The sequence below is a fragment of the Eumetopias jubatus genome, unplaced genomic scaffold (genome assembly GCF_037043125.1).
Source record: "Eumetopias jubatus isolate StellerSeaLion01/CBP00866 unplaced genomic scaffold, mEumJub1_p1.0 scaffold_6, whole genome shotgun sequence".
NCBI classification, from domain to species: domain Eukaryota; kingdom Metazoa; phylum Chordata; class Mammalia; order Carnivora; family Otariidae; genus Eumetopias; species Eumetopias jubatus.
The window spans coordinates 113,619,566-113,640,255 of record NW_028274812.1 but is presented as its reverse complement, the minus strand read 5'-3'; the positions used below and the strand labels follow the sequence as shown (position 1 = coordinate 113,640,255).

At 39.4% G+C, this 20,690-nt stretch overlaps 1 protein-coding gene across 1 annotated transcript in view; it reads left to right on the top strand.

Annotated features, from left to right (window-relative positions):
- DNAH8 (dynein axonemal heavy chain 8) overlaps positions 1–20,690 on the top strand; it is a 395,922-nt gene that overhangs the window by 236,296 nt on the left and 138,936 nt on the right. Inside the window, exons 58-62 of the mRNA XM_088024365.1 lie at positions 1,561–1,724; positions 3,043–3,235; positions 7,065–7,187; positions 9,276–9,406; positions 13,785–13,938. Of these exons, the coding sequence (XP_087880491.1) occupies positions 1,561–1,724; positions 3,043–3,235; positions 7,065–7,187; positions 9,276–9,406; positions 13,785–13,938 (765 nt within the window). The remainder of the gene's footprint in view (positions 1–1,560; positions 1,725–3,042; positions 3,236–7,064; positions 7,188–9,275; positions 9,407–13,784; positions 13,939–20,690) is intronic.

Sequence of the window (20,690 nt, the reverse complement as noted above, 5' to 3'; positions counted from 1 at the left end):
GAAGCCCAGGGCGCCTGGCTGGCTCAGTCGTTAAGCATCTGCCTTCGGCTCAGGTCATGATCCCAGGGTCCTGGGATCGAGCCCCGCATCATCGGGCTCCCTGCTCCGCGGGAGGCCTGCTTCTCCCTCTCCCACTCCCCCTGCTTGTGTTCCCTCTCTCGTTGTGTCTCTCTCTGTCAAATAAATAAATAAAATCTTAAAAAAAAAAAAAGGCAGAAGCCCAGGTGAGGAAAGAAAGGAGCTGACAAAAATTAAAGGGAAAGAAGCAGGTTAACACATGAGAAGAGGGGAAAAAAGGAATTTATTCAATTCTCTTTAATGATTGCCTCAATGGCTGTCATCCCAGGGGCAGTCGTTTACCATGAAGAAATAAGCGATATTCACACAGCCTTAGCCCTTTATTTCTGCATATTTGTAATATGATTTTACATTTTGGTGAGTGGAATGAACATTTTAGCTGGGACTGGAACTGAGCAAAGAGGGAAATTTAAGGATAATTGGTAAAATAACACTTGTCTTTATTCTGTCTTCCCTGGCTACCTGCTGTTTTAACTTACACCATGAATTAGCCTGTAATGATTATGCTATAAGCTCAATGGAGTACTTTTTCAATGTAGAAAGGGCATATTCCATAAATAGGCCCTAAAAAAAGCATTTGCTTTCCCGAATTAATCTTGTGGGGAGTTTGATTCTCCAGAATATTGTTTTCACATTCAAAATGATGCTAATGGTATCAGTTGTAATCTTTATACATGGCCAGCAATGCTTCCCACGCCTAGTACACCTCAAGTTTATCCCTTAACTGGTATCTCTCCGCACAAGAATATGTCATTGTTATAGCTTTGGCTGTTTGGATTCTGAAGTTGGTAGAACTGATAAGTTGGTGTTCAAATAAACAAACAAAACCCAGGAAAGCCACCTCATCATTATACCTGCATGTCAGACTGGCCTGCCAACTTATTCTAGATAAACAGGTATGTGAAAGCATGCTGACTGAGTTTGGATCTCCATGGTGAGATCCAATATTGTATATCATACATGATATACAATATATTGGTGGAAATCCAAATATACTAAAGACCTTAAAGCAATCCATGGAAATGGTCATTATTGACTTCAGAAGTGAACTTTCATTGTTCTTAACTGCATGGCAATCAGCTCACACCCAGTTTTTTGTTATGACATATTTCCACGTACACACTAATATGGTTAACAATGATTAGGAATGGTCATTCCCACAACTCACATAGTTTTTAAGAATTCAGGGGAAAGTGACTTGTTCAAAGCCAACTAACGCTGATAGAACAGGCATTGGAATTGGCATCTGAAGTGTTATTCTGGAATGGATCTGATTCAAGAGCTTATGGTCTTTGAAATTCTATGTTGGTTTATTTATGATGTGTTTTTCTCATCAGTGCTGCGACAAAAATATAAACTTAATCTTGGTTTATTTACTCAGCCTACTTCATTTAAAATAAAATTTGTGGAATAAAGTAGTTCTAAAAAGCAATTCTGCTTTTAGTTTTATCTGAAAAGTAATACATTTTTGTCCATCTCTAGGTGAAGATGCTGCCAACTCCTTCTAAATTTCATTACATTTTCAATCTTCGAGATCTTTCCAGAATTTGGCAAGGAATGTTAACCATAAAAGCCGAGGAGTGTGATTCGATATCTGTTCTCCTATCACTTTTCAAACACGAGTGCAACAGAGTAATTGCAGACAGGTGTATACTACAGCACTTGAGTTTAAATGTACTGTATAAGAAGTTGATACTGTGAGACTAATTCCTGCATTATCTACTCAAATAATTAGAGTATTGTCTTCATTTGCTCTGGGGCTTGTGAAACATTGATGCCATTTCCCACCTGCTGGTCCTCTTAAAAAATGCTCTGCCAGTCTGCTTGAGTATTATTTCCACAGCACATCTTTTTAAATCACCACATCATCAGAGACTTGATAACATTCAGAGGCAAATTTTATTATGTATATTTTCTAGGACGTTTGAGCTCCGTGTAAGTTTTGCTTGGTGTAATCTGAGAACATAGGCTCAGTCATTGTTCTGAGCCTCAGCTTCCTCCTGTATAAAATATGGATGGTGATGCTGATCTTACAAAGCTGTAAGGGCCTACCACAATATCACACACATATATGGTATTTCTCAAATGTTGGTCCCCCTCCTTCCACTCTTCCCCCTCTGATACTGTAGGTCTGAAAAGGACATTTGTGTACTGTGTGCTCACAGAACCAGAAAGTGGACGCTCGTCCACTACTGAATGTCATCAGTCTGCACTCCTATTGCAAATTTTAGGGACCCTTTGACCCCACCTAAGTGACTCATCTGTATTGTTAAAGAAAAAAAAAACTATTCATGACACTTGTTAAAACAATAAGGCATACAGACTTTATTCAGGATTACCACACTGGGTATATGGACCACCGCGATGGGGTTTTGCAGGAGGTGAGAGAAACTGAGCTGAGCTCCAAATACGACAAGGGAAGAGTGGGAATTTATAGCCATGGAGCAGTTTAGGGGACGTCGGTGGATGGAAAACTACTGAGAGGAAATATCAAGTGTAAGGGAGGGATTCTAGCTAAACTGACCTAATAGGATTCTTGCTGAAAGCAGGCTAGGGGGAGTAGATATTTCCTGGGGGGTGATGGGGAATGAGGAATTTGGTCAGATATTGAAGGGTGATTAGATATGGCGAGTGGGAGATTCTGGGATTAAACCCACTTGACAGGATTCTTGGTACAATTGGGCAATGCAAAGGACACAGAAGTCCAAAAGTCACGGCCTAATTGGGAAGAGGATTCAGAGGAGACTAAGATTGATCAAGGAGAGACTCTTTGCCAGTGTTTTTTTTTTAAGTAATACTCAGTGTTATATCTCTCCTTAATGGAGTTATGTCCTTGTCTGTTCCCCTGTTCTGAGAAGTCCACGGTGTAGGATGGGGCCTCAGGAAGTGGAGGGAGGTTGGACATGTTCAATTAAGAAAGATGCCTTCATATTTTACATATTTACTCCTGCCTTTTTCTTTCAGATTTATAACTCCTGAAGATGAGCAGTGGTTTAATATCCATCTTGTTCGAGCAGTTGAAGAGAATATTAACCCAGATGTGACTTCATATATTCTTCCTGAACCATACTTTGCAGATTTTCTCCGTGAGATACCTGAACCAACTGGTGACGAGCCTGAGGATACTGTGTTTGAAGTGCCCAAAACTTATGAACTGGTATTTATTTTCACCTTTGAAAAGAGCTTTTCGATCACTCACCTAACTATATTTCTCCGCACCCCAGAGTCCCACCACGGAGTTGTCGTAACTTCTACATTAGTTATTTGTTGTGATTCATGCCATCATACACCAAGTAAAATATTTTAGTGAAATTTAGCAGTAATCCCATTAAAGTCAGGTATAAGACAAGGATGCCTCCTATCATCGCTACTATTTAATATGGTTTTGAAAGTTCTAGGCAATGAAACAAATGACCAAAACAAACAAAAAAAGATGTAATTATCAGATAGGACAAAACAAAAATATTGTGTGCAGATGAGATGATTATCTCTTAATAGAAAAGAACTGAACATCTGTTTTAACTACTAACAGTTCAGTAAGATGACCAAGTGTGAGATAAATACAAAACTCTGTAACTGTCCTCTGTATGAAAGGCTGGCAAGTTACAGCTGATGGGCCAGATCCAGCCCTCTGGCTGTGTTTTGTGAGATTTGTAAGCTAAAATTTGCATTTTTTAAATGGGTGGCAAAAGAATCCGAAGAAGAAGAATATTGTGTGACCTGTGAAAATTACATGGCATTCAAATGCAGCGTTCATACACAGAGTTGTATTGGACCACAGCTATGTGGATTTGTTTCCTTATGGTCCAGGACCGCTTCTGCACTATCAGGGTGCAGTGGAATAGTTGTGACAAACCCTATGGGCCACAAAGTTTTAATCCTGCCCTTTATAGAAAAAGTTTGCCAACTCTTGGTAACAATCATGAGATAGAAACTATAACAGGAAGGTACTTCATTCAACAGCAACAAGTATGTAAAACATCTAGGGATAAACATGATAAAACTTTACTTGATTAAATGGCAACACATCATTCTCCCTAAATTAATGTATAGGTTTCATGAAGTTTGAAACAGGACTCCAAAAGGATTTTTTTTTCTTTTAGAGAGAGAGAGAGAGAGAGAGCGCGTGCGTGCACACATGCATGCTTGCGTGGGTCGGGGGGAGGGGTAGAGGGAGAGGGAGAGAGAGAGAATCTTTTTTTTTTTTAAGATTTTATTTATTTATCTGAGAGAGAGAGAGAGATAGCAAGAGAGAGCACGAGCAGGGGGGAGAGGGAGAAGCAGGCTCCCCACTGAGCAGGAAGCCTGATGTGGGGCTCCATCCAAGGACCCTGGGATCACGACCTGAGCCAAAGGCAGATGCTTAACCGACTGAGCCACCCGAAATCTCCACGCTCAGCATGGAGCCCAACATCTCCCACCACCCTGAGATCATGACCTGAGCCGAAACCAAGAGTCGGATGCCCAGCTGACTGAACTACCCAGGTGCCCTGCCAAAAGGATTTTTTTTTCAAGATTTATTTATTTATTTGAGAGAGAGAGAGAGAGAGCGAGCCTGGGGGAGGAGCAGAGGGAGAACAGGAGAGAATCCCAAGCAGACCCTGTGCTGAGTGCAGAGCTATGTGGGGCTTAATCTCACAACCCTGAGATCATGACATGAGCCAAAAGCAAGAGTCAATGCCCAAATGACTGCTCCACTAAGGCACCCCCAAAAAGGTTTTTTAAGTAGGGTCACAAACAAAGTAATTCTTAAGTGCATGTAGGTCGAAGAATTGAATGGGGAGACAAAATTGTGCAAAAAAAATACATGAATATTTACTTCAAAACCATTTGACTGTATCAACGATGTAAAACTTCTGTGTATTTTTTAAGATCCATAAGCAATATTAAAAAGCAAATACAAACAGAAATATTTGTTATATTCCAATCATAGTTCCCATGGGTGGGAATTGGCTCTGGGGTTTTTGAAGGGAAAGGTCAGGGAATGGTTTCATACTGGCAACCAGCTAATGCAGTTAAGTTTCAGGCCTCTGAAAACGGAAATAACTGAAAGTCAAGTAATCCATGACAGATGTTTGGAAGTCCATTAGGTTTTTGTTTTTTTTTTTTTAAGACACATTTATTCAGCGTCATGATCAGACTATTACATTTAGCAATCAACAGCATGGGTGCAAAAAAATAAAAATCTACATTAAAACCCTTTGTTGGAATGCTTTACACTTTCCACAGAACAGAAACTAAAATAACCTGTTATACAGTTAGTCACAAATAGAGTCCTCGAGTTTTCTGCCCATACACATGAGTATTGTCTAAAACATGTCTTCTTTGTAGCAGCTAGGCTACAAAGCTGTGCTTGGCTGAGTTCACAAATCTGTTGTAACCTGTAGCTTCCCTGTCACTTCTCTGGCTCTCCTCTCCTGCTAAGCTTTGTTTCCTGGCAGTAATTAAAACCTTCTGCCACTGCCATAGCTACTGCTGCTGCTGGAACCACCATAGCCACCTTGGTTTCGTGGTTTGGCAAAGTATTGGCCTCCACCACCATAGAGGCCAGAGCTTCTGCCTCCAAAATTTCCTCCTTTCACGGGTCCAAAATTTGAAGATTGATTGTTGTAATTGCCAAAATCATTATAGCTTCCGCCACCTCCAAAGTTGCTTCCACTACCACCGCCATAGCCGCCTCCGCCTCCTCCGTTGTTATAGCTGTCATAGCTGCCACTCCCGCCATAGCCACTGCCCTGGTTTCCATAACCCTGTCCATCACTTCCATAGCCTCTGCTTCCTCCAGAGTAACCAGGGCCGCCTCCTCCATAACCACCATCATTACCAAATCCGTCATAGCCATCCCCACGGCCACCATATCCGCCACCACCTCGACCGCCACCAAAGCCACCTCGACCACGGAAGTTCCCTCCACGACCAAAGTTGTCATTCCCACCAAAACCACCTCCACGACCACCACCAAAGTTTCCAGAACCACTTCGACCTCTTTGGCTGGATGAAGCACTAGCCATCTCTTGCTTAGATAGGGCTCTCCTTACCTCACAGTTGTGGCCATTCACAGTGTGGTATTTTTGAATGACAATCTCGTCTACAGAGTCATGGTCATCAAATGTTACAAAAGCAAAACCTCTCTTTTTGCCACTGCCTCAGTCAGTCATGCTCTCGATCACTTCAATTTTCCCATACTGTTCAAAATAATCTCTTAGATGATGTTCTTCAGTGTCTTCTTTAATGCCACCAACAAAAATCTCTTTCACAGTTAAGTGAGCACCAGGTCTTTGAGAATCTTCTCTTGAGACAGCCCTCTTTGGTTCCACAACTCTTCCATCCACCTTTTGTGGCCTTGTGTTCATGGCTGCATCCACCTCCTCCACAGTGGCATATGTGACAAACCCAAAGCCTCTGGAGCGCTTGGTGTTTGGATCTCTCATTACCACAGTCCGTAAGCATTCCCCATTCCTCAAAATGGCTCCTCAGACTCTCATCGGTTGTTTCAAAGCTCAAACCTCCGGTAAAGAGCTTCCACAGCTGTTCAGGCTCTTTGGGAGACTGTGACTTAGACACGACGGTGGTGGGAGGGGAGACTTGAACGATGCTTACTTGGCGGCGTCCACGGGCAGAAAGGAGTAATCTAACGAATGTATCTCCATTAGGTTTTTATTTCTATTTTTTAAAAAGAGTTTATTTATTTATTTATTTGAGAGAGAGAGAGAGTACGAGGGGGGGAGGAGCAGAAGAGGAGGGACAAGGAGGGGAAAGAATCTTAAGTGGACTCTGTGCTGAGTGTGGAGCCTGATGCAGGGCTTGATCTCACCATCCTGAGCTGAAACCAAGAGTTTGGCACTTAACCGCCTGAGCCACCCAAGTGCCCCTCCATTAGATTTTTTTTTTTTTTAATTAGAATTACTTTTGAGAGCCTTTACAATTGCTGCTTTCATAGATTTTGGCTCTTAAATTATTATTTTTTTCTCTCTCTGCACCCACAGGTCCCATCCTTTGACTTCCTGTCTGAAAAACTCCAGTTCTACCAGAGACAGTTCAATGAAATCATTAGAGGAACATCTCTTGATCTAGTGTTTTTTAAAGATGCAATGACACATCTTATTAAGGTTCTAACTATTGACTCTTTGCTGACATAAATAGATCATGTAAAAACTGGGTAAATTTCACAGACAGATGTTTTGAGAGAAGAAGTCTATGGTTTCAGATAGTGTATAGAAGCATGTCCATAGGTTGGATCAGTTCATGGTCTCAGAAAACAAAGGCTTAATCAGAAACCCCTTAGCCAAATCAAAATAAGTTAATCAGTGAAAGACAAGTATCATATGATCTCACTGATAGGAGGAATTCTTAATCTCAGGAAACAAACTGAGGGTTGCTGGAGTGGTGGGGGGGTGGGAGGGTTGGAGTGGCTGGGTGATAGACATTGGGGAGGGTATGTGCTATGGTGAGTGCTGTGAATTGTGTAGACTGATGAATCACAGACCTGTACCTCTGAAACAAATAATATATTACATGTTAAAAGAAAAGAAGTTGTTAGTAGGAAGGGAAAAATGAAGTGGAAATCAGAAGGGGAGATGAACTATGAGAGACTGTGGACTCTGAGAAACAAACTGAGGGTTCTAGAGGGGAGGGGGGTGAGGGGATGGGTTAGCCTGGTGATGGGTATTAAGGAAGGCATGTATTGCATGGAGCACTGGGTGTTATACGCAAACTATGAATCATGGAACACTACAACAAAATCTAATGATATATGGTGACTAACATAACATAATAAAATCAAATTAAAAAAAAGAAACTCCTTAGCTGAATCCATGTATGGGACAGCAAATGCTTTTCAAGGGCGAATTGATGGGTTTTGTATTCAGAGCTGTTGACACATCGAATCAGAGTTTCTCCTTTCTAGAAAGTAAGCTAGAGAACCCTGTGAAGAAATAGTCCCTCTTCAAATTTTATTTTGATATAATGGGAATCCTGTTCCCTTCCCCATGGAGGAAAACTTGATGCTTTTTAAAAAGGTCAATTTCATGATTGGCTTACAGATTATGGGCAAACTGATGAGGAAGGAGTAAGGTAGATGCACAGGACTGGTATAAAAACAGAAACCAGTTAGAGACAACACCCAGAGGAGCATGGTTTGATCCAAGTCTGAAAGGCTACAGAAAAGAGCCATTTGTTTGTGTCATGTATAGTTTGAAAAGGAAGTTCGAACACAGTGTCAGGAGGTTTGATAAAGAGGCAGCTTGCTCTGTGTTTATTATACGTTGGTCTTCCCCAAAGTTGGTGAATTTCCAGATGTCCTAGGGCTGTTTCACATTCATCTACTCAACAAGTAATTATTGAGTACTCACTGTGGTGAGGTCTTGGGGGCCTGGGACCTCCAAGTGATTAACATGTTACAAAATATAATGATAGAATTAATGCAAAGTGTTTTTACTATCTGCCACCTGTAAAACTTCCATTTAAAAAAAAACTTTTTAGTGGTGATAATGAATTTAGTGACCCATCTAGACTTTCATCTTAATCAGTGACATTAATGTAAAAGGCAGTTTTTTAGCAATGTCTTCAATTGGCCTGCATATGAGGTGAACCACAATTCCAGCCTATCCTTATTGAGGAAATCAGCCATAGAAAAGCAACACAAGACTAAATCAGCCATAGAAAAGCAACACAAGACTAAAGTCTAAGTCTTTTTCTACAGATGCCTTCTTGCCTTCTTTGTAAGTAGAATTTTGGTACTTAAAATTTTTTCGTTGGCAGAGATACAATACAGGTAGTATTCATTGTAGAGCTAGGTGTCTATCTAGTTCAGTATGTTAGACTGAATAATAAGCAGACAATCCTAAACTTTCTGCAGATTGGGAAGAGCAGCTCCATCATGCATTGAGTCCAAAAACAATAAAATTACACACACACACACACACACACACACACACACATACACACACACGAGAATGGCTTTGAAATAGGAGATAGGAAAGCCCATTTGTTCTCTCTTTGATGATGGGCAAGGAAAAGAATTTGAGTTGACTAAATCAATAGGAGACATTAATTTAAAAAAACTCTGACATATCCCATTAAAAGAAAAAGTCTAATGTAGTCTACAAGCATATGTTCAAAATTGGACTCATGTAGTGCGAGAAAATGTGAAGAGTTGAATTCTATTTTTAAATACATACCATTTTATTTCCAAACAGATTTCACGAATAATTCGAACATCATGTGGAAATGCGTTGCTGGTGGGTGTCGGTGGTTCAGGAAAACAAAGTCTTTCGAGATTGGCCTCTTTTATAGCTGGATATCAAATATTCCAGATTACATTAACCAGGTAAGGTGAAATAAAACACAGCAATACATTTTTCTATTATTAATTTCTCTGAAGTAAAATGTTCACTTAAAAAATACAACAATTTGGTATATTTTTTAAGCTTTTTATTTAAGTGTAAATTATTTAAGGAGAGGTGCACAAATCATGGGTGTCACAAAGTAAGTACACCTCGGTCGTTAGCCTACAGATGAAGAAATAAAATATCAGCACCCTGGAATCACACCTCAAGTCCTGTCTCAGTCATTACCCTCCCAAGGTTCACCATATTCTGACTTCTAAACCCACTTAGTTTTACCTATTCTTGAACTTTCTATCCATCAAATGCTATGGGATCTACTGTTTTGTGTCCAGTTTCTGTTGCTTGTATTATGTTCGGGAGTTTCATCCATCATGCTGCACGTACCCATAGTTTGTTCATTCTTATTGCTATATAGACCTCCACTTTCTCACATATTACCACAATTTGTTTCCCGTTGTGCTGTTGATAAATATTTGTGGGGATTTTTTGGCAAGTAGAGCTGTAATGAATATTCTTGCGCATGACGGAGTGTACTTTCGGAGATAGAACTGCTGGGTATGGAGTGTACATATATTCAGCTTTAGTCTGTTTGGAGAATTGTTTTCCACTGTGGTTCTACCTACACTTCCACCAACGTTTCATGAGGGTCTCAGTTGCTCCTCATCCTGGTGCACCTTTGGCACTGTGAGTCTTTCTCACTTTAGCAATTCTGGTGGATGGGTAGTGGTATGTCTCTGTGGCTTCCATTTGCATTTTCCATGACGAATGTTGAGCACATTTTCACCTCTTATTGGCCATTTGGACAGTCTCTTTTGTGAAATATCTGTGTTATTCCTTTGTTGCTTCTTTTTTTTTTCAGTTAGGGTGTGATTCTTTCTCTTACTGATTTTTAGGAGTTCTTTATATATATGTTTTGGATATAATTTTGTTGTCAGAGTGTGTATTACATAAATCTTCTCCAAGTCGTTGGCTTGCCTTTTCACTCCTGGTGGATTTTACTTTTTTTTTTTTAAAGATTTTATTTATTTATTTATTTACTGGGGGGGGGATGTGCAAGCATGCGCGCATGAGTAGTGGGGAGGGGCAGAGGGAGAGGGAGAAGCAGACTCCCCACTGAGCGGGGAGCCTCCACTCAGAACTTGATCCCAGGACCCTGAGATAATGACCTGAGTCAAAGGCAGATGCTTAACCAACTGAGCCACCCATGTGCCATGTGCCCCTTGGTGGATCTTTTATTTTAGTTTATTATTATTTTTATGTCTAGGCTACATTTTTTTATTATGTTCAATTAGCCAACTTAAGTTATCAATTTTTTTTATTTTAGTGCTCTTTGTATTCTGTTAAAAAATATTTGTTTACCTTTGTTTACCTATGAAGATATTCTCCTGTGATTTCCTTTGCATTTGCAAATAAAATGTACTTTTTTTACGTATAGAATTATAACCCATCTAGAATTTATTTTCTTCTAAAATCTGAGGTAGGAGTTAAGATTGTATTTTTCAATATAGATATCCAATCACTCCAACTCCATTATTGAAAAGGTCATGTTTTTCCTGACACATTACAGTGTCATTTCTTCCCCATCAATCAACTGATGATGTCTGTGACTACAGTCTGTTCCACTGATTTAATTATCTTTGTAGTATTACCAACTGTCTTAATTACTGTAGTTTTAATATATCTTGAACAACTTTGTTGTTCTTCTTCAGGACTGTCTTGAATATTTGGCCTTTTGTAGTTCCTCATAAATTTTACGTCACTTTTTAAATTAACAATTTATACACACTACATAGATAAAAAATTTAACAGGGTACAAATTACAAGAGCAATTAAAAAAACATGAAGCATCAAATATCTAGAGGTTAATTAAATTAATCCGTTGTCAACCTTTAAAAATTGGGAGGTTTCACAAAAAAAAAAACAAAAAAAACGGATTTCTGACTTCTCTTGACACAGTTGGAAGATCTGGCAACACTGTGCCTACATTCCCAGGTGCCTGGACCTAAGCAACATGCCTCCTTAGATGGGACATACCGTCCTCCAGTTTACCAGAGTGTTAACAGTATTTTCTTGTTTTCTGTATTCTTGATGCTCTGGCACTGGGGTCCTGCTGACTGCCCCTCCCAGGGCAAGCCAGTTCTTAGAGACAGCTAATGGCTTGCTCCAGTAGTGTGCCTTTCATAGGTAAACCAACTACTCCAGAGCTTATACTCTGAACCACCACGTCTATCTGGCTTTCTCCACCAGGAAACAATATTGCTCTGCTCTAATCACCCCAGAGCCAAGGACCAGTAACTAGGGACAGCATCTATGCCCTGGGGCCCGTTGAAATTATTCAAACAAGCCAATCCTAAATCTGCTTGGCCTGCCTGCCTTTGCCTTTCTCATGGAAACCACAGTACATGCTGTTGCCCACGGTTGCTGTTACTCCTTCCACCTCCTGACTGACCCTGAAGCTTCCCCATGCAGCCCTATGTGGTGTGGCATATCCCCTCTTGTTTCTAGGGATCTGTGAGTATAGGCTTCTTCCTTTATGACAGTCCTTTCCATGTCTGTGTGTCTTACCATACCTGACTAAAAAGCTTCCTGGAAACATTTTAAAACAGCAGGGAAGGTGAAGGGAAGTAGAGAGGAATCAGAGGGGGCAATTTAAAGTAGGACTTTATAGTCCCTAGTATATTGTTAGGACTTAGCAACTGATCAGATATGGGGTGAAGAAGAGGAAAGAAGAAAGGCTAGAATGACACACCTAGTTTCTCTAGTGGTATTTATTACACCAAACTGTAAAAAATGCTTGTTCACTCCTCTGTCTCCTTCACTAGTCTGTAAGCAAACTGAGGATGGACCATCGTAATCTTTGTCTTATCTACCATTACTATCAAGTGGGTTCTTTTAACCAACACCATAAAAATACGTGTTGAACAAATAAACAAATGACCAGTTTTAAGGGGGGTAAAATGAGAATTCAGTACATGCAGAGAGTGAGATGTTTGCAGAACACACGGTTTCCGTAGTTCATTAGACTCATGGGTGTGGAGTTCAGGAGTGGCTGGCTCCTGAAGATGTCAGCACAGAAGTCTCAGTGGAGAGAACAAATTTCAGGTAACAAGGAGCATGAGTAGGGAGCATAGCGAGAAGAAAAGATGGCTAAGGGAAGAATGCTGGGGTCTCCCAACATAGAGGAAGGGGACTTGCTTGCAAGAGAGTGAGAAGTAGAGGCAAGGCGAAGAGGAGGAAATCCAGAGTGGTTTCCAGAAACCAAACTACATCTCAGCAAATCTTACCAGTTTCTCCTTCTAACGAATGACCCCCTTGGCAATTATTTTGAAAGGCATGTATATTTTCCTTTCAGTGGAGTTCCTTTTGCCCAAGTCTACAAGACATTTTACTGTAGTGCCACTCAGAAGGGGATAACTGGTCCTCCTAGATTAAAATCAGCTATTTATTCATTCGAGTGCCCTTAAACCGAGTCATCTCTAGTGCCCACTGTAGCTTTTACAAACAGATACTTTCTTCATTTTGCAGAGGAGGAAACAGAAGTTGAAGAATGTAAAGGAACATTTCCAAGCTGCAGAATGGGGATTTGAACACAGGTCCTTCTGGTTCTAATGCCTGTGGCTTACACACAACTCCCTATGACTTGCACCATACAACCTCCGTCAAGTGAGGATGTCTGTGTTGTCAATTTACTCATGAGGATTTATACACAACACTTCAGAAAATGTCTGCTTTATTTCTGCACATCACATCATCTCCAGGAGCATATATATTTAGTAGGAAACACAGTAAACAGAAAAGCAAAGACCAAGATCTTCTTGTCAAAAGCTGTAACTACATAATTATAACATTTCAATTATTTATATCACATTGCATAATGCATGTTCTTCTGTAGGCTGTCTCTGTATTTAGCCACTTAACGAGATACACAAATTACCACTATATATAATTTATTGCTAATTTTATTTATAATTTATCTTGACTTTCTTACCAATCCAAACTCATCCAAGTTTCAGATTAGTTTTAAATATTATACGTATATTCACTTGGGCAAAATCTGTTGTGGAAGACTGTCAGCTTGCTGAGAATAGAAGTTCATTTCTGAATTTCTAATTACTCTTCATGAGTCACTTCTGGTGAATTCCCATTTCTCACTTCTCACGTTAAATAAAACATACTTGCTTTGAACAGTAACACATAACTATTTCTCTCTGACCTCCGTGTTTTTAGCAGACACTCTTACTTAGTATCTCTTGGGGCAGGTGCAGAGTATGCTCTTATTACCATGGGTTATATTGTCTTCTGAGACAAATTATGACTACCTATATTTTTAAATTTTAAATTTCCTACCACCCTTTTTAGGTCTTATAATGTGAATAATCTAACAGATGACTTAAAAGGTCTGTACAAAGTTGCTGGTGCTGATGGAAAAGGTATCACCTTCATCTTTACTGACAATGAAATAAAGGATGAGGCATTTCTAGAATATCTTAACAACCTGTTATCTTCAGGGGAGGTAGGTCTCAAAAGTAGAGAAAAAGTTCATATTTTAAAAATGTAAATTATGTTTAAACAGAAAAAGCAGCAATCCTTCACAAGTGAGGCCACTTAACATTCATTTTTCATTTTAGAAATGATTAATATGTAAGACATGGTAGATTTTTCTTTAAAACTACCTGTGAGAAATGAATGCTGTCCACCTCCAGATTTTTTGTATGCTTTGTTCCATTTTAAATATGATTGCTTACTTATTTCATCAGTTTTCAATTTGATCCTGTAATTTATTTTAGAATAATCACAGTATCTATCTAACAGTCAGGAGTATAAAAGAAAGGAAAGAGTTCTGCCAGCTCTAAGCAGATGTTTAGTCATCACTTCTGACACCACCTATGTCAGCACTCCCATGATCACTCACATACTTGGTACTTCATTAGAAGGACTCATGGGGCTCAACATCCAGTTGTACTCATGTCTAAGATTTATGACAGCAACGCAGCAAGGATTCACAGCCAGATCAATATAGAAAAAGACACATCAGGTGGAATCTGGAGAAATCCATGTGCAGGCTTCCTATGTTCTCACCGAAAGGGTCATACAGAATGTGCACCCCCTCCAGTGGTGAAGTGCAGTCACTCATATGCTGTGTTTCCATTCAGGGAACCCTGTTGGAGATTCCGAATTCAGCAGTTTTACTGGGGGCTGGTCTGGTTGTCCCTCCCCGCCTAGACACTACTGTCAAAACTCCAGACTCCCGGAAGGAAAACAGATGTTCACCATATATCACAATGTTTGTATAAACAGTCCAGGCCCAGAACAACCTTTTCAATTAGTAAGGAGGAGACATTCAAAAACCAAGTTCCCAGATGATGGCCAAGTGCTAGCCCTGCAAGCATACTCTTCTTAAAATCGGGCTCACTGTGTTAACTCTTCCCTGCTCAGTGGTGTCTATCAATGCTTGCTGCTGCATGAGCTAGTTAACTACCTCGGAGAGAGGACTTCTGCACGATGGTGGCATAGGAAAATCCTGAATTCACCTCCTCCCATGGCAGCACCAAATCTACATCTATATATGGATTATTTCCCTCTGAAAAAGATCCGAAAACTAGATAAGCTTCTTCTCCACAACAAAGGATAAAAAGACCACATCAAGATAGGTAGGAGAGACACAGTCTTGCCAAAAACCTCACCCTCAGCACAGTGACTTGCAATAGGGAGGTCTCTCACAAATAAGGAGTGAGGGGTTGGTGCCTCACATCAGGCACCCCAACCCCTGGAATATATACCAGAGAGACAAGCCCCAAAATGTCTGGCTTAGAATACCAATGGGGCCAAAAAAAAGAAAGAAAACCAATGGGGCTGACATCCAGTGACCCAAAGTGCTATAAGAAAGTGAGATTCACTACTAAAGGGCTCCCAATATAGTCTTATCCCAAGACCCAGCCAAGCAAACAAACAAACAAACAAACAAAAAACCCCAGCACTTTGAAAAATGCCTAGATTGTATGTGAAGAAGATTCATTTGCTAATCTTAAAGTATCAACTGGAGGGGTTAGGGGACAGTTGAAACTCTCCCCAGAGATGGAGTTGCTGGTGGATGCCAGTTTTGCACTTTCTACCTACCCTGCTTGCACAGGTGAGCAAGCTTAGACAAAGCACCCTCCTTCCACCTTACTAAGACAAGCAGGGGCAAATGAGTAGTCAGTACTATCCCACTACCTTGTTGAAGTTGGAGAGCATGGGTGGTTGTGGCACTCCCCTGCTCCCTGGCTGGGGCAGGTGAGCATGAATGTGGCATTCACCTGCTCCCTAGGTAAGGTCAGCAAGCATGGGTGGTTGTGACACTCCCTTTCCTTGGCTGGGGCTGGCAAGTGCAAAAGGTGGAAACATTCTTCTACTCCAGTCTAAAGCTGGTGCATACTCAAATAAGGCACTCAGTTGCTGCAGTCCTGAAGCCCATGGGAGCATGCAGTTAAAACATTTTCCTGCTGCTTTTCTGAAGTTGGCAAGTATGCCCCTCTTATACACTCTCCAGCTGCCTAGTTAAAGCCAGCAGTCATGGGCAATCTACATGGGGATGCCCCTTGATTGCCTCATGCTGGTGGCCAAGAGGACTGGCATTCCTGAGCTCCACAGGAAGTAACAGTTGGAAAGACATTTCTTGGCAGGCCACTACACCCAGGACACTGCACAGACAGCAGACTGAAACATACCCCAGTCTTCCTGTGAAAAAGGCCTATTTACTTATGTTGGAGCTTCTGCCAGAGGGACAGGCTTTAGGTTTCCCACACATCTAGAGGTTGAGGAGACACTCAAAGGGAATGTAAGCAGGAAGACACCATCCTTCCACAACCCCTTGGCCTTGCTAGAGCTCAACAAGACCTCCTGGAAAGGAGTTTATATATTTGTCTGGAGCCCCAACTTTTGTGATCTGGAGAGACTTCGTAGTCTGGAGGACAGCAGGGATTATGATTGTGGCCATACGGGACTGTATGTATTTGCATACTTTTAAAAAACTGTTGCCTGAGGTTCTAGATTCCAATCAACCTAAAACTAGGTACCAAATGAGATTCCTCCCCCTTGGAACACTGACTGGTCTTGGTGTACCCTCAGCAACAGGGGCATATCAATAATAAATCAGGTGGTTTGGATAATCAGAAAGTTTTGTGACACAACCAAGAGCTAGGGCAAAGTTGAATAAGGTCCATCACCTACATAAGGCCACTTCTTCAAGACTAGGAGAGGTAGCAGTTTTGCCTCATAGAAACAAACATAGAGTCAAGCAAAATGAAGAAACAGAGAAATATGTTCCGAATGAAAGACAAAAACCTCAGAAAAAGACCTTGATGATATGGAGATAAGTGATCTACCTGATAAGGAATTCAAAGTAATGGTCCTAAAGATGCTTACTGAACTCATGAAGGGAATGGATGAACACAGTGAAAACTTTAATAAAGATACTGACAACATAAGAAAGTACCAAATATAGGTCACAGAGCTGAAGAATTACAATAACTGAACTGAAAAAATACACAGGAAGTGTTCAACAGCAGACTGGAAGAAGTGAAACAGATCAGCAAGCTGGAAGACGAAGTAATGAAAATCAGACAGAGCAGCAAAAAGAAAAAAAAATTTAATGAAGGTAACTTAAGGGACATATGGGACAACATCAAGTGGAATAAAATTTGCATTGTGGGGGCCCCAAAGGAGAAGAGAGAGAAAAAGGGAAAGAAAACTTATTTGAAGAAATAATGGCTGAAAATTTGCCTAACCTGGGGAAGGAAACAGACATCCAGGGCCAGGAAGCCCCGAGTTCCAAATAAAATGAACGTCAAAGATGTTCCAAAATGAATGTCAAAGAATATCCAAAGATATTCACGTCAGGACACATTATAATTAAAATGTCAAAGGTTAAAGATAAAGAGAGAATCTTAAGAGCAACAAGAGAAAAAAATTGTTACAGATAAAGAAAAATTCCATAAAGTTATCAGCTGATTTCCCAGCAGAAACCTTCCAGGCCAGAAGTGAGTGGCACAATATATTCAAAGTGCTAAAAGGAAAAAATACTTCCAATCAAGAATACTCTATCCAGCAAAGTTACTGTTCAGAACTGAAAGAGAGATAGTTTCTCAGGTTAGTAAAAGCTAAGGAAGTTCATCTCTACTAAACCAGCTTTACAAGAAATGTTAAAGGAACTTCTTCATGCTGAAAAGAAATGGCACTAATTAATAGCAAGAAAGCACAGAAAAATAAAAATATATAGTAAAGGGAATGGATTAATCACTTACCAAACTACTAAAACTACTATGAAGGTAGTAAAGGTAAAGGTGATAAAATTAACTAAAATAATAATCAGTTAAGGGATATAAAAAGATGTAAAATGTGACATCAAAAACATAAAACGTGGGGGAAGGTAGTAAAACTGTAGAATTTTGGAGTGTGTGGAAATTTAAGTTTCTATCAAATTAAAATAGTTAAATATATAAAATGATAAAGTGAACCTCACAGTAACAACACAACAAAAACTTATAGTAAACACTCAAAAGAAAATGAGCAAGGAATCAAAACATAACACTGAAGAAAGTAATCAAACCAGAAGGGATGAGAGAAAGAGAAGAAGAAAGGAACAGAAGGGAACTATGAAAGCAGCCAAAAAACAATTAACAAAATGGCACTAAGTACATACCCATCAAAAACTACTTTAAATCTAAGTGGACTAAATGATCTAATCAAAGATAAAGAGTGGCTGAATGGATTTAAAAAAAAAAAAAGACCTATCGATGTGCTGCCTACAGAGACCCACTTGAGAAGTAAAAACACAGACTGACAGTGAAGGGACGGAAAAAGATATCCCATGCAAATGGAAATGAAAAGAAAGCTGGGATAGCTGTATTCAGATCAGACAGAATACACTTTAAAACAAAGACAGTAACAAAAGACAAAGAAGGCACTATATAATGATAAAGAGTCAGTCCAGAAAGGAGATACAACATCTACAAATGTATACGAACCAAACATAGGAGCACCAAAATATATAAAACAAATATTAACAGATCTAGAAGGAGAAGTTAACAGCAATGAAATAATATTAGGGGACTTTAACACCCCACTTACATCAATGGATAGATCATCAAGATAGAAGATCATTAAGGAAATATCAGCCTTAAACGATATGCTAGACTATGTGGATTTAATAGATATACATATAGAACATTCCATCCCAAAACAGCAGAACACACACTCTTCTCAAGTGCACATGGAACATTCTCAAGGGTAGATCATATGTTAGGCCACAAAACAAGTCTTTTTTTTTTTTTTTTTTTTGACAGAGACACAGCAAGAGAGGGAACACAAGCAGGGGGAGTGGGAGAGGGAGAAGCAGGCCCCCCACAGAGTGGGGAGCCCGATGCGGGACTCGATCCCAGGACCCTGGGATCATGACCTGAGCAGAAGGCAGACGCTTAACGACTGAGCCACCCAGATGCCCTGACCACAAAACAAGTCTTAATGAATTCCAGAAGATTGAAGTCATATTAAGCATCTTTTTAGACCACAATTGTATGACACTAAGAATCAATTATAAGAAGAAAACTGCAAAGACTACAAATAAGTGGAGATTAAACAACATGTTACTGAATAATTACTGGATCATAGAAGAAATCAAAGGAGAAATAAAAAAAATACCTAGAATAAATGAAAACATATATGACATACCAAAACATGCAGTGCAGCAAAAGTGATTTTGAGAAGGAAGTTAGTTCATAGCAATATAGGCCTACCTCAAGAAGCAAGAGAAATCTCAAATAGAGAATTTAACTTTACACCTGCAGGAACTAGAAAATGAAACAAAAAGCCCAAAGTTAGTAGAAATAAGGGAATAATAAAGATCAGAGTGGAAATAAATAGAGACTAAAAAGACAATAGAAAAAAATCAATGAAACTAAGAGCTGGTTCTTTGAAATGGTAGAACAAATGGACAAACCCTTAGCTAGACTAAACAGGAAATAAAGAGGAAGGACTCCAAATCAGAAATGAAAGAGGTGAAGTTACAATTGATATCAAAGAAATACAAGGGATCATAAGAGACTGCTACAAACAATTATATGTCAACAAATTGGGTAACCTAGAAGAAATGGATACATTTCTAGAAACTTCTAATCTTCCCAGACCAAATCATGAAGAAATAGGAAACCCGAATAGACTAATTACTAATAAGATGTTGAATCAGTAATCAAAAACCTGCCAACAAAGTTCTAGGCCCAAAATTCTAGGCCCAGGAAAATTCTACCAAACACTGAAAGAAGAGTTAGTACCTATTTTTCTCAAACTCTTCTAAAAAATTGAAGAGGAGGGAACACTCCCAAACTCATTCTACAAGGACAGACTTACCCTGATACCAAAACAAGACAAAGATACCACAAGAAAAGAGAATTACAGGCCAATATCCCTGATGAACACAGATGCAAAAATCCTCAATAAAATAGCAAACTGAATTCAACAATACAGTAAAAAGGATCATACACCATGATCAAGTGGGATTTACTCAAGAGTTGTGAGGATAGTTCAACATCCACAATCAACATAATGCATCACATTAACAAAATGAAAGATGAAAATCATATCATCACAACAGATGCATAAAAAAGCACTTGACAAAATTCAACATCCCTTTATGATTAAAAACTCTCAACAATGTGGAATGGACAGAGGGAATGTACCTCAAAATAATAAAGACCATATATGACAAACCCACAGCTAATATCACACTTAACAGGAAGTTTTTTCTTAGGGAAGTTGAAGAATAAAGTCATCCTAATTGGAAAGGAAGACTGTCAGTATTTACACATGACATGCTGTTATATATAGAAAATCCTGAAGATTCCACCAAAACACTGTTAGAACTAATACACAAATTCAATAAAGTTTCAGGAATACAAGGATAATATACAGAAATTGGTTGCATTTTTATACACTAATAATGAGCTATCTGAAAGAGATACTAAGAAAACAATGCCATTTACAACTGCATCCAAAAAAGAATAAAATACCTATGAATAAATTTAATCAAGGAGGTGAAAGACCGAAAACTATAAAACATTGTTGAAAGAAATGAAGACACAAATACATGGAAAGATATTTTGTGCTCTTGGATTAGAAGAATTAATATTGTTAAAATGTCCATACTACCCAAAGCCATCTACAAATTCAATGCAATAGCTATCAAAATTCCAATGGCATTTTTCACAGATACAGAACAAAGAATTCTAAAAT